This window comes from Cricetulus griseus, chromosome 3 (assembly GCF_003668045.3).
Source record: "Cricetulus griseus strain 17A/GY chromosome 3, alternate assembly CriGri-PICRH-1.0, whole genome shotgun sequence".
In the NCBI taxonomy this organism is placed as follows: domain Eukaryota; kingdom Metazoa; phylum Chordata; class Mammalia; order Rodentia; family Cricetidae; genus Cricetulus; species Cricetulus griseus.
In genome coordinates, this window is record NC_048596.1 from 240,618,626 (window position 1) to 240,637,791 (window position 19,166).

The 19,166-nt window shown below is 38.7% G+C and overlaps 1 protein-coding gene across 1 annotated transcript; it reads right to left on the bottom strand.

Annotated features, from left to right (window-relative positions):
- Positions 1 to 13,579: 13,579 nt before the first annotated feature.
- Yae1 (YAE1 maturation factor of ABCE1) lies at positions 13,580 to 18,909 on the bottom strand. The gene is made up of 3 exons (XM_027409385.2): positions 18,732 to 18,909; positions 17,198 to 17,319; positions 13,580 to 15,492 (listed from the first exon to the last, which is right to left on the bottom strand). The coding sequence occupies exons 1-3, from the start codon at positions 18,855 to 18,857 to the stop codon at positions 15,063 to 15,065; spliced, it is 678 nt and encodes a 225-aa protein (XP_027265186.1). The 5' UTR covers positions 18,858 to 18,909; the 3' UTR covers positions 13,580 to 15,062.
- Between the last annotated feature and the right edge of the window lie 257 nt (positions 18,910 to 19,166).

A 19,166-nucleotide genomic window follows, 5' to 3' on the forward strand; every position in this document is an offset into this window, starting at 1 on the left:
TTAAGTTATAAGAGCTAGTGGGACAAGCCTAAGCTAAGGCCAAGCTTTCATAATTAATGTCTCCATGTCATTATTTATGAGCTGATAGCTCAAAGAATAATCTGACTACACTATGTTTACCAGTAATACTGGTCTGTAGTTTTCTCCATCCCTCCCTCTGTGCCTCTCTCCCTTCTTCCCTTCCTCCCTCCCTCCTTTCCTCCTTGTTGAGGAGGTTCTTTGTTCTGGCTGGCCCTCTGCCCTTCAGCCCCAAATGAACACACAGATGCTATATTGTTATAAAACTGTTGGCTGGTGGCTTGGGCTTCTTATTGGCTAGCTCTATCTTAATTATTAACCATTTGTATTAATCTAAGTATTTCCATGTAGTATTATCTTATTGGAGAAGGGTTAGGACCTGTTGTTACTCCTTTGGTGGCCTACATAGTGACTGTTCTGGTGGGCCCCTCTGCCTACCTTTCTCAGAATTCTCCTTGTCTCCTAGTCCCACCTATCTTCCTGCCTTATTGACCAACAGTGTTTTATTCATCAACCATTAAGAGAAACATATGTACAGAAGAACTTCCCCCATCACTTCCTTTCCTCCCTCCCCCTCGTTTCTCTGTTTCTCTCTCTCTCTCTCTCTCTCTCTCTCTCTCTCTCTCTCTCTCTCTCTCTCTCTCTCTCTCTCCCTTCCATTCTTACTTCCTTTGTCATGCCTTAACCTGCTGTTGATATTAGAGTGACAATGGCTCCATAGAAGGGGTTTGGAGTGCTCTCCTCTTTGTATTTTCTGACTAGCTTGAGAAGGATTGACCTTAATCTTTGATTGTATGGTGGAAATTTGTTCTGAATCCATCTGGACCTTCTTTAAAAAAAAAAAAAACAAAGAGACCTGTTACTAATATTTTAATCTCCTTATTTGTCATGGGTGTGTTTAGGTTGTTGAGTTCTTCCTGGTTTAATTTTGGTAGTTTGGCTGAATCTAGAAATCCATCTATTTCTTTTAGGTTTTCTAGCTCAATGGAGTATAGATTTCTAAAATATTCCCTTATAAATAATCTGAATTTCTTTGATGTTTGTTGTAATGTTTCCCCATTCATTTCTGAATGTATTAGATTGGGTCCTCTTTTTTGTTTAGTTGGGTCAAGTGTCTGTCAATCTTGCTTATCTTCTCAAAGAACCAGCTCTTTGATTCATTGACTTTTTTATTTCTTTGTTTCTGTTTTATTAATTTCTGTTCTGATTTTTATTTCTTGCTGTCTACTGGATTTGGGCTTATTTTGTTCTTGTCTTTCCAAATTCTTAAGTTGTCATTTATTTTTGTTCTTTTGAGTTTTCAATGTGGGTACTAAAAGCTCCACATTTCCCTCATGGTACTGCTTTCTTTCAGTGTGCCAGAGCTTCTGTTGTGTTGTTTTCATTTAGTTCCATGATTCTTTTTTTTTACTTCTTCCTTTTTTAATGTTTTTTCTTTGAACTATTCATCATTCAGTAATAAGTTGTTTAATATCCATGACTTTGTGTATTTACAAGAGATTTGTTTGCTATCAATTTTAAGTTTTATTTTTTGTGGTCAGATAGGATAAAGGCAGTTATTTCAATGTTTTTGGTTTATTTATTTAGATTAATTTTTCTTTATATGTGTTAATACTTGTCTATATCTATAACTATGTATTACATGCATACCTGATATATATGGAGGTCATAAGAAGGCATGTGATCCATGGTACTACAGTTACAGATAGTTGTGAGCTGCCATGTTGGGTGCTGGGAATCAGATTTCAATTCTCTACAAGAGCAAGAGACTTTAACTTCTGAGCCATATCTATAGCCTCTTATTTTATTTTTAATATAATTTTTCTTTTTATATGATAATTTCATAAATGTGCTTTGGTCATATTTACTCCATCCTCTTAACTTCTCCCAGTATCTCTCATTATTTTATTTTTTGTTTTGTTTTTTGTGTGTGTGCATATGTGTGTGCATGTGTATGTGTGTGTATATAGGGATGTGAACCTGTGAGTGTGGCTGCCCACAGAGGCTAGAAGAGGGTGTTGGATTCCCTAAAACTGTAGCTATATGAAGTTGTGAGCTGCCTAGTGTTGGTACTGGGAACCAAAATCAGGTTCCCAGTAATTGCTCTCCAGTTGTTGATTTTTTTGGACTAGGGGATCACTAACAAGTGAGCAGGTTCTTTTCAAGTGCTTTATGTCTGGGGTAAAAAAAAGAAAGAAAAGAAAATCAAAGCAAATGTTGAAGCAACAAAGTTGCCAAAAATAAATGATAAATAACAACAGACATAAATTTAAAATAAGTTTGTTCTTTAAAAATGAAGTTTTGCTTTTTAAAATAAATGGTGAATTATGAGAAAGATAAAGTAGCATTATTCAGATCAGCCATCTCAGAAGCAACTTATAAACTCTAGACAAAATGTGAAAAATTACTACATGAAAACATTAAAAAATGAGCAAATCTGGAATTAAATGGAGAGGCATCAACCCTAGAAGAGAGGAAAGATGATGTTGGTTTTCCATTTCTGGAAAAATGACTAAGCATAGTGTTCCCCTTGCATAGGGAATGTAAAATAAAAAAATGTACTTTTATGGGTTAAGTATTCAGATTCATTTGGAGACAACCACAACTGAAATATAAAGCAGAGCATTTCAGGAAGTAGGGAGACAGGATGAAATTCTGTTTTGAAAATCTCAGCTCTACAGAATATAGGCAAGGAAGAATCTAAGCAACCTACATAATGTCAAAACCTCAACAGAGATGCTAACTACTGACCAACATAGAACACACAAAGTTTTGTGTTTCAGTTCCACTGCATCAAACCAAAGTCCATATTCTTGAGAAAACATGACAAAGTTTGGAATTCTTAAAAATATACTATTCATTTACTATTGTCAGAATATAACCCCAAATTACTAGACATAGGAAGGAAAAAAAAGTTCTAACAAATGTGTAATTAGTTCTAGAGGGGAAAAGAAGGGAGGAAATGGGATATTTGAAGAATTAAGGGCCAAAATGTTTTCAGATCAGGTGAAATGCACAAGGTATTGGAAAATTCATAATGGGATAGGTACAAAGAGAGCCATAGTTGGGTACATCATAATCAAACTATTGAAAACCAAGGTTAGCCGGGCGTTGGTGGCGCACGCCTTTAATCCCAGCACTCGGGAGGCAGAGGCAGGTGGATCTCTGTGAGTTCGAGACCAGCCTGGTCTCCAGATCGAGTGCCAGGATAGGCTCCAAAGCTACACAGAGAAACCCTGTCTTGAAAAACCAAAAAAAAAAAAAAAAAAAAAAAAAAAAAGACTTTTGAAGAGAGAACAAGCAGGTAGCAAGGTAACAATGCTACCTGTGATCCCTGACTTACTCCAAGGCAACACATACAAGAGCCCCAAAGGAAAAGAAACAGAGTTTTATATGGAGTTTGAAAGTAGTAAAGCATGTATAATCTTACATCTAGCAAACATATCCTTACCCACATGCAAGTTAAAATGAATTTAGTTAGACTGTCTCACATGCTGGGAGCACATTGGAAGAAGTTTCTTTATTGTTGATGGGATTGCAAAATTGTGACTGATTTGTGAAAATGGTTTGGCAATTTCTTACAGAACAAAGCACTCTTGCCACCTGACCTAAAAGTTGTACTTCTTGGCAATTACCTAAAAGTGGTAAAAAAAATTTGTTTAAAAAATGCACATAGGTATTTATATTATTTACAATTTTCAAATTGCCTTTAGGTAGATGCACATAGAAAACACTTGGGGTGAATCAACAATGGCACACTGTCAGTGCTGACTGGAAATGAACGCAGCTATGAAAAGCTGGGGAAACTTGAATACATGTTCCTTAGTGAAAGAAGCCCATACTAAAGGCTGCATACCCCAAGGTTACAAATATATGACATTCTGGAGAAGGTAAAACTGTGGAGATAACAAAAAGATTCTGATTGCCAGGGGAGGGGGAGGGGATAAATAGGGTTAGTTTAGTCTGTAAAATTGCTTTGTATAATATAGTAGGAGATTGCATTCCCTTACATATCTGTTCAAACCAATAGAATGTACACTACCAAGTCTGAACCCTGATGCAATGATGCATTCACATAGATTTTTAAAATGTACTTAAATGCCAACACTCATGCACACACACACACACACACACACACACACACACACACACACACACACATTAAAATTAAAGCCACAGCAAAATGCTAAAACACTTTTTTAAGACATAGTTTTTTTATTTTAAAATAATCTTTTCTCATCTTATATACCAATCCCAGTTCCCACTCCTCTCCTCCTCCCTCTTTCTCCACCTTTCCCCCACACCATCCCATTTCCTCCTCAGAGAGGGTAAGGCTTCCCATGGGGAGTCAGTGAAGTCTGGCACATCTCTTTGAGGCAGGACCCCCCCGCCCCCCGCAGGACTCCCCCCATATCTAGGCTGAGCAAGGTAACCCTCCAAAGAGAATGGGCTCCAAAAAGCTCATTCATGCACTAGGGATAAATACTGGTCCCACTGCCAGTGGCCTCACAGACTATCCAAGCCACACAACTGACTCTCACATTCATAAGGCCCATTTCGGTCCCATGCAGGTTCCCCAGCTGTCAGTCTGGAGTCAGTGAGCTCCCACTAGCAAAGGTCAGGTGTCTTTGTGGGTTTCCCCCAAATGGTCTTGACACTTGGCTGATATTATTGCTGCTCCCTCTCTTCAACTGGACTCTGGGAGCTCCGCCCAGTGCTTAGCTTTGCTTGCATCTGAAGGTTCTATGATGATAATTCAGGGAGTCATCAATCTGATTACAGGAGAAGGGCAGTTCAGGTACCTTCTCCACTATTGCTCAGGGTTTTGGTTGGGATCATCTTTGTGGATTCCCGGGAATATCCTTAGTGCCAGGTTTCTCAATAGCCCCAAAATGACTTCCTCAGTCAATCTCTTTCCTTGCTCTTTCCCTCTGTCCTCCCCATCTTAAAAATGAAAATTAAGAGAATTTAATGTCAGCAGACCAACATTTTAAAAAATGACACATTTTGTATAATGGTTAGATAACATCCTTCCTGTTTTGTGTCATGATTTATGTCTGCCAAAGACAAGCCAGAAATAAACTTTCAAGTGATTTATTGGATTAATGTTGTGGGCTGAATTTTGTCACCCTCACTAAATTTATATGTTCAAGTTCTAATGCATTCCAAATGTATTAGAGCTGAGTTGCTTTTGCTGATCAAATGAGTTCAAATGAGGTATGGAGGGTGGATCTTACTCCAGCAGGACCGCTATCATTATAAAAAGAAAATGTATTTATTTTCTTTAAAAAGAACACAATTTTATATTTTATTTATTTGTGCTTCTATGTATATTTATTGTGCATACCACCCAAACAATGGTGTGTGTTTTGGCAGTCAGAGCAAAAACATGGAAGGACTGGAAAAGTAAGGAAAGGTGAGAAAAGACAGCTAATAAGACTATATGGTCATCCTCTGTAGGAACAACTTCATGAGACTTCAGGGATTCAGACAACTGTTTTGGAGTGAGGTAGATAGAGATTCATTCTGACCATTGTCTGTAAAGTAGAGATAATTTCCTAGAATCTTATGACAAGAATATGGTCCTTGTGAAATCATTAGCCTGTGCTTGATGTAGTCAAGTGTTCAATAAGTGTCATATTTTCATTTTACTTTATTTATGAAATCTCTAAAATCAGTGTTAAGAATGAAAATTTGTTTAAAAGCATCACCAAGCTAGAGAGATGGATAATAACATATACTGTTTTTGCTAAGGACTATCTACTTTGGGCAGTTCACAACTGCCTGCAACTCTAGGTCCAGGGGAACTGATGCCTTTGGCCTCTGAGGGCACCTGTTCTCATATGCATATATGTACACACACACACACACACACACACACACACACACACACACACACACACACACACACACACACACATTAAATTTTGTAAAAATCTCTAAAAGTATCTCCAGGAATTAAAATGATTAACACTTGAATTAAGTTGGAAATCTTAACAATATCTATTAGTCTGATGTATAGTGTTAATGCAGATACTTAGTCATTACTAAATACAAAATATTTAAAGCTTTAACCAGTAATCACTGACCTATATACATAAGTGACTTTCTTGCTTCTGGGACTGGGATGTATAGAAATCACATTCCATTTTACTTTGAATTTCTCTGCTTTTATAATCACAAACCACAAATCACAGCACATCCCTCTTTCACTAGGTGTTTTCTTGGTCTGAGTCATAAGGTTTGGTGAGGGACTTTTGGTGAGTCATAGTCTTGGTCTTTGGTGGTGAGTGACCTTGTTTTCTGTCTACTGCCTCTGAGTATTGCTTCCTGAAATAAGGCTTCACTTCCTTGGCAGGCTGACTGGTTACAGCTGCTTGGGTGCTGTGGTGGCTGTTCTGCTTCTCCTGGGAGTACCTTTGATAGGCCTCCTGGGAAACAGGAACCTATTTGGTAATGGAGACGTCCGGTATCTAAACAAGTTGCCTTAATTATGGAAAACATAAAGTCTTGAAACAGAGTAAGTGATCAAGATGAACTGTCTATTTACTACTAGTAGGTAATAGGGATATACATTTAAATACAGAAGCCCTGTGTTCATGTTAATATGTAAGTATTCTTGGTCACATATTTAGTTTCAAAGCACCAGTGTTTTACCTGTTCAACGATGCTCTTCCCAAACAAATAGTGATGTCAATTTAAAGATTCTAAAATACATGCAGTCACATTACCACTGAAATAGTCACATAGAAAGCTACATAGCAGGAATTTTTATCTACTGCCATCAGTTTTCAAAACTCACCAGTTTGTAAGTTAAATTAATTTCTGCCCCAACTAAAATTATAACGTAAGGTATTTTGTAACAAATGCATTTGTGCTACTGAAAATGCCATAGTATTTTGGTTTTTCTCATTTCTACAACTGAACTATTTCCATTGAGTTTCATTTTTATTTTGATGCTTTTTATCTTTCAATAGTTCTCTTTAAAAAGGTATTTATTTCATTTATTATGAAACTAAGTTGAATGATGTCTAAATTTTAAAAGTAAATTTTTTTATTTTTATTTTTTTTCTAAAAATCAGAAGGAGCCAAGGGAATAAATAGGAAGCCTTGGCTTAATCTGTTAGTAAGACTAAGTGATATAACCAGCAAGAAACTACTAGTAGATAGCCACAGGTCTGATGATATCAAGAGGGAAGTCTCCTTTGAGATGGGACTCTCAGTATTAGAGAAAGTGTGTGGTGACTCCAGCCACAGCTGTGTAGAGCAGAGCACAGCTGCCATCCCCTCCCCCACCCACAACACCTCCCCAGTTAGCAAGCTTTCCTCAGCTTTCCAGCCTCTGACACATACAAAGGAGTAAAGAACACCAGCTTTCAGAGCTAGCAAGTCCACAGTGACATGTGACTTAAAAGCTAGGTTTGGTGAGATGGCTCAGCAGGAAAAAGCCTTTGCCCTACAAACCTGAAAACCTGAGCTGGGTCTCAGGATTCTGCAGTCAAGAAGAACTTTGAGTATTCTCCTTTCTGGTTTCCAGGGTGGCCACACCGATTGGCATTCACACCAGTGGTGAATGAGGGGCTCTTTTTCTCCACAACCTCAACAGTATTTGTCATCAGTTCTGTTGATCTTGGCCATTCTGACTCAGGTGAGATGAAATCACAATGTTGTTTTAATTTTTATTTCCCTAATTGCCAATGATGATGAATACTTTTTGATGTATTTCTTAATTATTTTGATTTCTTCTATTGAGAACTTTCTGCTTAGATCCTAGCCCATTTCATAATTGGGTCATTTGTTCTTTGACTTTTTTTTTTTTTTGTTCTTTGTATAGTCTGGATATGCATCTCTAACAGGTGTATAGCTTGCAAAGATTTTCTCTCACCTGGGGGTTTCTTCTCCCCTTGCTTGATTGTTTCCTTAGTTGTACAGGATTTTTTAAGTTAGGATTGCAAATTGATACAGCCATTCTGGAAATCCATATGAAGAATTTTCAAAAATCTAAAAATAAATCTACCATGTGTGACCAAGTTATACCACTCTGTGGCATATGTGTAAAAGACTCAACATTTGACTCCATGGATACTTGTCCAGCAATGTGCATTGCTGCTCTAGTTGTAATAATCAGGAAATGGAAATAATCTAAATGTCCTCCAACAAATGAATGGCTGATGAAAATGTGGTACATGTGCACTATGGAATATTTAGTGGTAAAGAAAAATGAATTATGAAATTTGCAAGTAAATGGGTGGCCCTAGAAAAGGTTATAGTGGATGAGGTAAACCAGACTATAAAAAGGAAAAAAAGGCAAACTGGCATGTTCTCTCTCATCTGCATTTCACATCCTCAGATGTGACTACACAACACGAAGTAACCACAGAAACCAGGAAAGTATATAGGTGGGACAGGGGACTGAGGGGAAGAGTAAGATACAGGTAATAAGTGAGAAATGAAACAATGGTGTGGAGAGGAACTCTAGCTGAGGAGGAAGGAGGGCGATACAGAAGGAGGAGGTATTGAGGAACAAATAAAAAGGTTGTTTGATAAAGCCTCTGGAAAAACAACCAGTGTTCAGAACTGCTGAGCCATCTCCTCAGCTCCATAATTAGTTTTTAATATGAAAATGATGTTTCATAACATAACATAATTACAAGTTACAGAATCCCTGTTTTTTTAGGTTTTGATTATGGTAGAGAAGTTTTTGCAATTTCTCTGAATAAGAAAAAAATGAAATTTTTAGTATCATATTAGTATAGTTTGTTTTAAAGGCAAAAGCTGACAGAGTTGTCAAACCAGTCTTACTTTTTATTAGAAAAATTTGATAAAATGTTTAAAAATTCATACAGAATCATACGGTTTTAAAAATAAGTATTGGGGGGCAAGAAGATGGCTCTATTGGTAAACATACATGCCACTAAGCCCAAACCTGTGTTAGATCCCCAAGGCCCATATGGTGACAGAAGAAAGCTAACTCCAGTAAGTTGTCCTCTGACCTCCCCTCTCAGGCCATGGTACCACCGTCCTCATACTCAATAGATGTAAAAGAAGAGACACTGCTGAGAACACTGATTACAAAATAAGCATCAGAGAAATACATCCATAATAATGACTAGGCAATTCCTAAGTGAACAGCTTCACTACTGGAATGACATTTATTTTATGTGAGGAATATCTATCTAGTTGTGGATTTGCTGAGATGTGCTAAAGTGAGTTAAAAAGGTCTCTACCAATACTTTTAAGTTATAAAATGTTGTTTGTGTGGGTGAGAGAGAAGTAGGACCCACAACTAGAGAACAAGAGATGGCTTAGAAGTGTTTGAAAAAGTCAGTCTTGTTTGGCAAGTAAGTTCTCCATGCACATGAAACTGTAACTTCACACAGTCTCTCTTTGAAAGCTGTATGCATTGGGTTTTAGATCTTTTCCTTGAGGCTTCAGTTTGGGAGGATAAAGGGTACTTTCTTGGATAGGATCTCAGCGTAGGCCTGGCTACATAGTCTTGATTATCAGGCCTGTGATGATTTCAATTTAGAAAAACTCTCATCTTAGAATTCGGCTGACACCTTAGTCTCTTGTTTGTAATGCAGTCTTCCTAAGCCCTCCCTACCTGCCTAATCTTACAAAAGATTCAACCAGTTTGGCACAACTTCAGGGACAATCCACTGGCTCCTTGTGAGCCAGGGTACAGTCAGAAATGAGACACAGCAGGGTGAACCAGCACCACCCAGTGGCTATGAACTAATTCAACAGTTTCTTGGACTCCAAATGCCTGGACTCTTCCAGGCCTTCAGTGCCGTGCATGGACTGCTGAGGCACCCAGTTTTGAGGAGGAGCAGCTGCTGGGTTCTCAGATTCTCCAATGTGTAGACAGTCATGCTGGCCTGCCAAGCCCCTATTGTGAAATCTGATGTGACAAATCCTTTAATAACATGTACTTGCTCATGGGGAAGACTTGTGAAATGTAGACAGAAGAAAACAAGGGGAAAATAGTGAGCATCTACCTAGAGCACAAACTCTGGGGCCAGACTTACCTTATTTTACATTTCAAATCTGTGCCATTTGCAGTTCTGAATTGGGTTAAGTTGCTCAACCTGCTCCTTGACTCAGTTTCCTTATCTCTAGCCTAGGGCTAATGGATATCTCTCTGATGCGGAGTCATTATAAGGATTAAGTAAAATATGATAAGCATTTAGACTGTGCATACATACTAAACACTCTATTCACTAGAACTTTCCTCTTCTACTGCCAACTCCTGTTACTAAAACCTTGTTACCAGGAATCTTGTTGAACACTAAGCATTCATTAAACTGTTTCCATCCAGTTCTGCAGTTTCTGTACTTTTTTAATACCTCAAAATATTAAATAGATTTTGATGTTTAAATTTGTACTATAGTGTAATATTATTTAATCATTAGTACAACTTTTGGGTGGTGCAGTGAGGGCCTCACATAATGCTAGGCAAATGCTCAACTGCTGAGCTACAGTCAACTCATTAGTATAATTTTAAAGATTGGTAATGCTATTTCTAGATATGTTACTATTTATCCTGATATGAAATGATGACCAAGTTTGGATTATGGATTTTTATCAATAACATTAAAAAAGAAAATCCTTAAAAGATTGATGCTCGTGTCTGTGCAGGATGTGGATGCTGTAGCTATGGAAGCCAGATGTGGACCTCATAGCTCTGAACCTGTTGTGAGCTGTCATGTGAGTGCCTGGAATTGAAACTGGGTCCTGGGAAGAGCAAGCAGTGCTCTTAACTGCTGAGCTATTTTTCCAGACCCAGAAACATCTTTTTAAAGGGCAAAAATCTCCCCTAAATAGGTATTCTGAAATCCCACATTCCTAGCAGTCTTTTCAGTTAGACTAGAGGATTCACTCATACTTTCTTCCCTCACCAAGCATTATCTGTGCAACTCTGTACAGTGTAGGATGCTAAATACTGGTCATTTAACTGACTAAGGCACTTTCCTGAAATACTCTGAAGTTGAGGGACACTCTCTCTGCGTAACGCAGAGGGAACACTGGAAAAAATTGATAAAATTGACTTCTAAATTGATTATTTTCAAGATACAATGGATGTGGGATAAAGTACTCTGGGCAGGAGTCAAAAATAAGTAAAATCAGAAGTGAGAATAGCTCTATTATGTATATAAGTCTTGTAACATTATCTGTAAATAAATGTAAAATGCATGATGGGAAGGAGGCAGGATGGAAAATATGGCTGGCCATACTGCTTGGACCCAGAACTGAAACTCAAGGTTGTAATTTTATAGGTAGGAAAAAGGGAACTCCACAAGGTTTTGTTTAATAAACTGTCTCAGGAAGGCAGAGACAAGTAAAACAAAAGACAGGAATAGGGCTGGATTGGAAGCTGTGACAGTGAGAGGGTGGTTCAAAGGTTAATTAATATCTGATGAAGCCAGGTATAATGGTGTATGCCCGGATCCTGGCATTTGGAAGTTAAGAGACAGAATGATCATGAATGAATTTAAGGCCAGCCTAGGCCACAGAGGCCATCCAGGAACACATCCAGAAACAGGCAGACTCTACCTCAAACAAAACAAAGAACAGGAACACAGGAAAAAAAAATAAGAAAAGCCTGACTATTTGAATGAAAGGTCAAATTAAAATGATTTGAAGATGTAAAAATAATCAACTGGATGTAGAATATGATGGCAAAGAAAAACAGTAGACAACAATTTCTAGTTTTGGATGAGGCCAGATGACATTAAGAGAATCAAAACACAAACATGAAGCGAGTCAGGAAAGAGAAAAAAGGAATAGGGTGTCTAGACATGCTGTGTTAAGCCACTGAAATAGGCAGAAGAAATTGGCAGTTGTAAATTTAGGTCTGGAGCTTGGGCTAAAGATGGAAGCTGAAAGGCTAGCTTTGTGATACTGCAAAGTACGGGAAGTGAGATCATCTGGTTAGAGTCTAAAAACAAAAGGGGTCCAAGAATGAAACCCCTAGAAATTTAAGGAGTGGACAAAAAGAGGAGCATTAACAGAATGACAAAGAACAGTAGCACTGACAAGAAAGACAAGCAGAGGAACTTATGGGAATGGGTGGGTAACTATGAAAAAGACAAGTAGAGGATCTTATAGGAAGGCGTGTCTAACTATGTCCACTGACAGGCACAGGAAGTGACTGAACTAGAACACACTAGTGATGGGCAACTGTGACCTTACCTAACAGTGACCTTAGGAGAAAGCAGTGTGATGCTGGTGAGTGGGCAGCAGTTAAGGCAGGGGTACCTAACTCTGTGAAGCCTGCTAGTCATAAACAGTATCTATGAGGGTATAGAATCTTTACAATGGAGACTTGTGATTTCTGTACAGCAAGAAGTCTTGACTGGCAGTTTATGAATAGCATGTGCTTATTTTATCTATTGTCAAAACTTGGGAATAATTAAAAAATAATTTAAAGATTCCATCCATCCAATGTACTATTATGAGTGTATGTAACTATTCCACCCTAGATCTTAGGTACAACAAAAAGCTGTAACCTTACTTTGAAGAGGGTAAGAATCACAACTTGGCCTTTAACTGGGTTTTATCATGAGCTTCCAGCAAGCAGTGAAGCATAGTCATGTGCCACATAATTATGTTGTGGCCAAAAATGAGGTTCAGACATGGTATGGTCCCCTAAGGTCCTATCTCTTAGTGACATCATAAACAGTGTCTACATGTTAGTATTTGCACAGTAGAACTGCCTGAAGTCACATTTCTCAGAATCCATACCCAGCAAGTGATGCACAGCTGTAAATAAAGATACCAGTAGGTGAATTTAGCTGCTTCTTCTGCAAATCACAATTCGGTGGCCTTGGTGGTTCTAGTGACTTAAGTGTCAGGAAATCATAGTACTGTGGCCCCTGCTTGCTTGAAAAGTCCTGGATACATCAGCACCAGAAGTAACTTATTTCAGATGTCATCTCTTATCGATGAAACTCTGGTCACAGCTGCAGGATACTCCTGCCTTCCCATTTATACTTATTCAGGGCCTTTTCGGGGGAGACCTGGCTGGCTCATAGCAAAGAAAGCAAGATAAAGGGCACAAGTCAAGTAGATTTTCCTTTACTGTTTTTGGTTCATCATGTCATTGCTACTCCTCTGCAGTTCAGGAACTTTTTCTATAACTTTGCTAAAAAGCAAAGAAAGAGTTTTTTTTCCCCTTAACCCAACAGCCTCTTGTGTGTGGTGCACATGTAGTACAAGGGTATATATGTCTGTACGCACACACAGGCATCAGAGGGTATCACATGTTCTCCTCTCGCAATCTCTGCTTTACTCCTTTGAGGCAGATTTCTCCCAACAGGCCAGCAAGTCCCTGCAATTCTCTAGTCTCTGCAACCACGAAGGGTTAGATAAGCTTGGAACCATATCTAACTTTTAAGTGGATACTGAGACCTGAACTCATGGTTTTAACCACTGCATTACCTCTAGCTCCCCAGCTAATATTCGATTTCCTTTTCTGGGACTATTAATATAATGATACATCATGTAAATAATGGTGGCAAGGGATCTCATCTTTAGGGAATCTTATCAGGGAATGTCCAAGTAAAATCTCAGGATTTATTACATTCAAATCTTTACCTAGAGTAGCCATCTTGAGATGCATTGTTAGAGGTGGTTATTTCTATAACATACAGGACAGAACAACAGTGACACCTTAGGACAGAGGTTCTCAACATGTGGATCTTGACCCCTTTTAACAAATCTGTCTCCAAAAATATTTACATTATGATTCAAAACAGTAGCAAAATTAGTTATGAAGTAGCAATGAAAATAATTTTATGGTTGGAGGTCACCACAACATGAGGAACTGTATTAAAGGGTTGCAGCATTAGGAAGGTTGAGAACTGCTGCTCTAGAGACTATTATTTATGATATTCTATAGATTTGAGTTTTAGTTTAAAACTCACTCATGAGGTCCTAGGTTCAATCTCCAGTACTACAATTAAGTTTCAGAATAAAAAAAAGAAAATAAGCCATCAAATGTCACTCTGATACCTTAAGCATGTTTTAGCACACCGGAAACAACATTACTTCCAAATTTGCTGCCTCAATTTCTTAATATTCTGTGCATTTTAAAGAGGGATCTAAGAAACCAGTAGATTATTTTCGCAGTCCCTTAGGTGTTCCTGCTAGTTTCTTACTAGGGCAGCATCTCTCAGCATAGCTAAATACTGGCCAAACAGCAACTGAAGCTGTCAGTATGGGACAATTACTTGGGTGCCTCTCAAGTCAGGCATTTCATATTAACTCCAGGTGGGGAAAAGTGATGAAAAATCCTTTCCTGATATCTAAGTCAAGGAACAAAAATCTGAATATGATCCTGCCTATGCTATATTACACTTTTCATGTTGAAGTAATATAAGTCAATGGGCTCAGTGTTTTATTCCAATGTAAATAACAAGGCTACAGTTCAGAAATAGTCTGTTTTGAGAAAACATGGCCAACTACTCACTACCTAGAAAACTAAGCAGTTCTTTATAGTTCAATATGAAATGTATTTTTTCTATTTTTCATAGAATTGAAGGTCTATAACCAATATGTAAATAAGGTCAATTTTAACACTTGGCTTTTAATTATTTAATCAATGATATAAATATTGTGTCAGTTTCTAAGGTCTCTTGATTTCAATGTATTGCTATTTACACAACTACTTTAAGCTATTTCTGGCAACTCTGGTTTGGTTGCTGGTGATGAGATCCTAAACCACCTGATACTGACAGAAGCAGAAAGTAGCATTAGATTTTTTTCCCCTTGATCTTGGGTTTTGCTAGTCTAAAAATGACTAGATTTTGATTAGAAACTTGAAAATGACAATGAGGATTTCTGAGCATATCTAAAGCTAAAAAATTACCAATAACAAAGACAAAGGCTTATATTCCATTTACTAATGTTAGCACAGAGCCCCTTATACTTCCACAAGGGGTAACTACATGTTAAATATTCAACCAATGGTTACCTTTTTTAGAAACACAATGCTCTAAGGAAAATTTGTGAGCACTACTTGCACTCCAAAAGGGGAGATAATTTTAGAGTTGTCTCAGGTGCTGTAATACGTCTACTGACACTCCCAGCTGTTTCACTAAACTAGCTGTCTGTTCCAGAATCCAAGTGAGGCTTGGCTTTTCTAAATGTTCATGCTCTTGTGTTCTGCAACATTCTGAATGTGAACAATCTGTCCGGATATGACTCTTGTCAGAGTTTTTGTTAAATTCAGCACTATTTTCACAGAGTCTTTCATCTTTAACTTCATCAATCTTTTTCTCAGCTGGAACTACATGACAAAGGTCCATATCCTCAATGGAGTCCAATAAATCTGTAACTTGGGGCTGTGGAGCGACTGACTTCAGACGTTTGAGCACACACTCTTCACACTGGCCAACTGCGTCCAGAAGATTATTGATTTTACTGACCAAAGTTGAACTATTACCATGAAGGTGACACCAGGAGAGCAAAGCACTGAATGAAAATATGAACAAGAGTTAAATAGGAAAAAAATTACATAGTCACAGGCATTTAGAATGCTAGGCCCTACACGTTGTCCTTCTACAAAACATCAGGCAGAAACAGATTAGTGATAATAATAATACATGTCCAAATTAGGAAAATAACAATGTAAATAACACTAAAGAATAAAGCATCTTTTAATACAAGCTACAAGAAGACTTAATTATATTAACTGCTTATAAATCATACCTCCTCCTTCATAGCTCTGTACCAATTTTTTTTCTTTTTTTTTTCCCCCAAGACAGAGTTTTTCTGTGTAGTTTTGGAGCCTTTCCAGGCACTCACTCTGTAGACCAGACTGACCTCGAACCAGAGATCCATCTGCCTCTGCCTTCCAAATGCTGGGATTAAAGTTGAGCACCACCATTGCCTGGCCCATTTTTTTTTTTTTTTCTATTTTCCTTGACTATGTAACTTCTATGCAATAAAATATAATTTACCTAAAGACCAGAAAAACCAGTCCCTCCTTTTTGTTCCTTTTAAGGCAGAAAACCTAGGCTTGCTAAACTATTAGAAGGACAAAACACTATCGGGAAGAGTATTTTAAAGACTTCATCCTGGGCTACTCATTGTCACAAAGTGTTGTCAATGGAATGTTTTCTTCTTTCTTGGCAGTACTCAATATTTAACTGAGACATCAGGCCTGTGAGGCAGCCCCAGGTTCTCCTTTAAGGACATTAAACAACTTCTAAACTGATCATTCTTAATCTTTGTCACAAATTAGAATCACTAACAGAGCTTTAATTTTCTCCAAAAGTGTTAAGAATTCTACTTCAAATACACTTAATTATATTTGTTACTTTTCTAGTAGACGACCCTTCCTCCCGGATTGTTTATACAATTTAAGAAAACAATGGATCTCTCTTTCTTTGGTGAGGATTGAGCCCAGGGCTGTGTGCATGCTGAGCGTACACTCTACCTCTGAGCTGCCCCCTCCCGGAAAATACTATACAAGTGAAATTGACTGCTGTGAAAGACGAAGCAGTATGCTTTCTAAGTCATAAACATGAAGTGGAGATGACCCCTTGGTCCCTTTCCTGGTGTAGTAAATTATATATTCTAGTTAATTTTCTAAAGGTCTCAACATAATTTAAAACAAACGATTCTTTTCTGTTTTAAAATTTGTGATTCTTTGTAGCAGTTTGTTTCTCTATAAAGGACAGTTGAAGCATTACCCACATCAAAGAGGCCCACTCCATTCTTAGTCACCATGTGTCATCTGAGCGTTTGACTACTCTCTAATATTATTGCTATGGCATTCTGACAGGCATTCAAAGTTCAGGGCTGAAACACATAGGACCTCTTTCCATTAGTAGTTGCAGCTTTCCCAATGGACTTCTAGCCTACAGGCCTGCCATACTACATGTGGGAGTACAAAGAGCCTTATTTGGAAGCTCATCAGTGATTAGTGCTAGTCCAAATGGCAAAAAAAAAAAAAAAAAAAAAAAAGACACCTTCCTACCATTTCTTTGCAAAAACAGGAAAAGCATCAGACACACACATATTAAAATGGATGAACTGACAACGATTTTATATGCTCTGAAGACTCATGTATTCAACATTAGGAAAAGCTTTTATTTTTACATATTACCTCCATTAAAAAAAATCCATTAGAGTTGTGGTTAAAAGGATTCATTACTTAAATTTTTAAAATTACCTCAATGTTCCTCTGAGTAATCCATAGTTTATAATGACTTCTGCACCTTCTTTATAACCTTGATTGAAGCCCTGTTGGAGAGTAACTGCTTTGCCAGCATCTATTCCATCTCTGTAACCTTCCTAAAAATCAGAAATTAGTTGTAACTGACTCCAAGTAAATCTTTTCCAGAAAAGCACAGGACCCCTTTTGAAAATAGATTTAGCAGGTTTTTACTATGTTAACTGAACATGATATGGCAGAGACTTAAATCCAAAGCAGAATGTTTCTTCTAAAACCCTCTTCCTGGCTTGTACTTCCTTATCACATGTTTTATTTTCTTAAACCTTGTTTCCAGCCTGGCCTGGAACTCATAATCCTACTGCCTCATTCTCCTAAGTGATGACAGGCCTGTGCTTCGATGCCACATCCTGAACTCACTTTGGAAATATAGGGTTACTGAATAAACATTGGACAACAGTTGTTATGTAATTTTTAATACCTGTTAGCAAGTTCTTCACAGAAATGGAAACCTACATGTCTGGTCTTGGTAATGGACTACAACAGGGTAGTTAATGAGGCTGGCAAGGCCGGGGAAGAGGAAACTATTTTTAGGAACAGATGAGAGGAAGTCTGATTTTAGAAATCTAATTCGAATGTGGCATAGAGATTTTTGTCCTCTTATAATTGGTCTAGCCCCAAATTCCTAAGGCATTTTTATAATGGCATAATGGTTGTTGGACTCAACAAATACTATTAAATTAGGGTAGATCGAAACTGCAGTTTTAAAAAGGCAATTAAATGGCTGATAAATATATTGGGTGACATGGTTTTACCTTTTACTTTAAAAATATTTATGTAACATATATTTACTTGGGGGGGGGTGTTTCATGCTCCAACTTGAATGTGAAGGTCAGAAGGAACCTATTTTGTCCCTCCAAGATGTGGGTTCCAGGGGTGGAACTGAGATCATTATACTCTGGAATCCACCTCTATTTGGACACAGATCTTATCAGTTGTCACCCAAAACTAAGCTGACCCTACCCTCGTATTATTAAACAAGTTTCAATGAATGGTGAGACGGATCCGGAATGAATGACACATTTCAAGGAAAAAGTGAAACAATATCCCCTTCTCTACCTTCCCGTCCTTTGACAATAGTTTTAAATTCACCTTTACAGAGTTTTAGTAACACCACACCCAACTTTGGACTCTCCACCCACTGAACAACATCTGTGAATGTGCGTTTTCTGCCAGCCGTTAGTCTAGTCGGTGTATATTTCTCCCCTTCGGCTCTTTTCCTCCCCAAACTGCAAACTCTTGAGGGACTGGATCAAGTTCACTTTAGTCGGTCAGTCCCCTGATCCAAATCCAGCCGGGGATCTCAAAGAACGAGCCTGTTTAAAGGTTACCAAGTAACCAACCTGGAAATCCTAAGACTGGGGCGGCCGTGGGGGTCACCGCAGCCGTCCCCCTCCGTCCAGGCTTGCCCCCGCGAGCCCCAAGCCCCGCGTGGGAGACCCATTCCCGCGCGTCCCGGTCCCTGGCCATTTACTTGGATTCGTCTCCTCATGTGTCCCTGCCATTCCCGCTGCACTAACAGAGTCTCGTCCGCTTCCTCGTCAAACACGTCCTGATCCCCAGAGCTGGGAATCTCGGGAACCGCTCGGACCCAAGACATCTCCGAGGAAGCCTTGGGTCCCGGACCACCGGAAGTGCCGGCAAGTGCTTCCGGCCAGGGGGCGGGGCGAAAGGGTAGGTGAAGGATGAAGGGGCGTGTGCGTCTGCTACAGCCCTGCGACTAGGGGCTGGGTGGGGCTGTCCTCCCACGCTTCTGGGTCCGGAGGCGGGGTGGGTGCTGGGAGCTAAGTCCCGCCATTCAAGGGCTGAGACTCAGTTTCTGCGAGTGCTGAAGGCGCTGGCCAGCAGCGTGCAGCCGAAGACATTGGACTATGAAAGGTGATTCTGCGGTCAGTTTGAGATGAAGTAA

Coding starts and splice junctions, on each gene's coding strand:
- Yae1 (XM_027409385.2), bottom strand. CDS start 18,857: ATGTCTTGGGTCCGAGCGGTTCCCGAGATTCCCAGCTCTGGGGATCAG. Junction 17,320..18,731: donor ACATGAGGAGACGAATCCAA/GTAAATGGCCAG, acceptor TCTGATTTTTAG/GAAGGTTACAGAGATGGAAT. Junction 15,493..17,197: donor TTACTCAGAGGAACATTGAG/GTAATTTTAAAA, acceptor ATTTTCATTCAG/TGCTTTGCTCTCCTGGTGTC.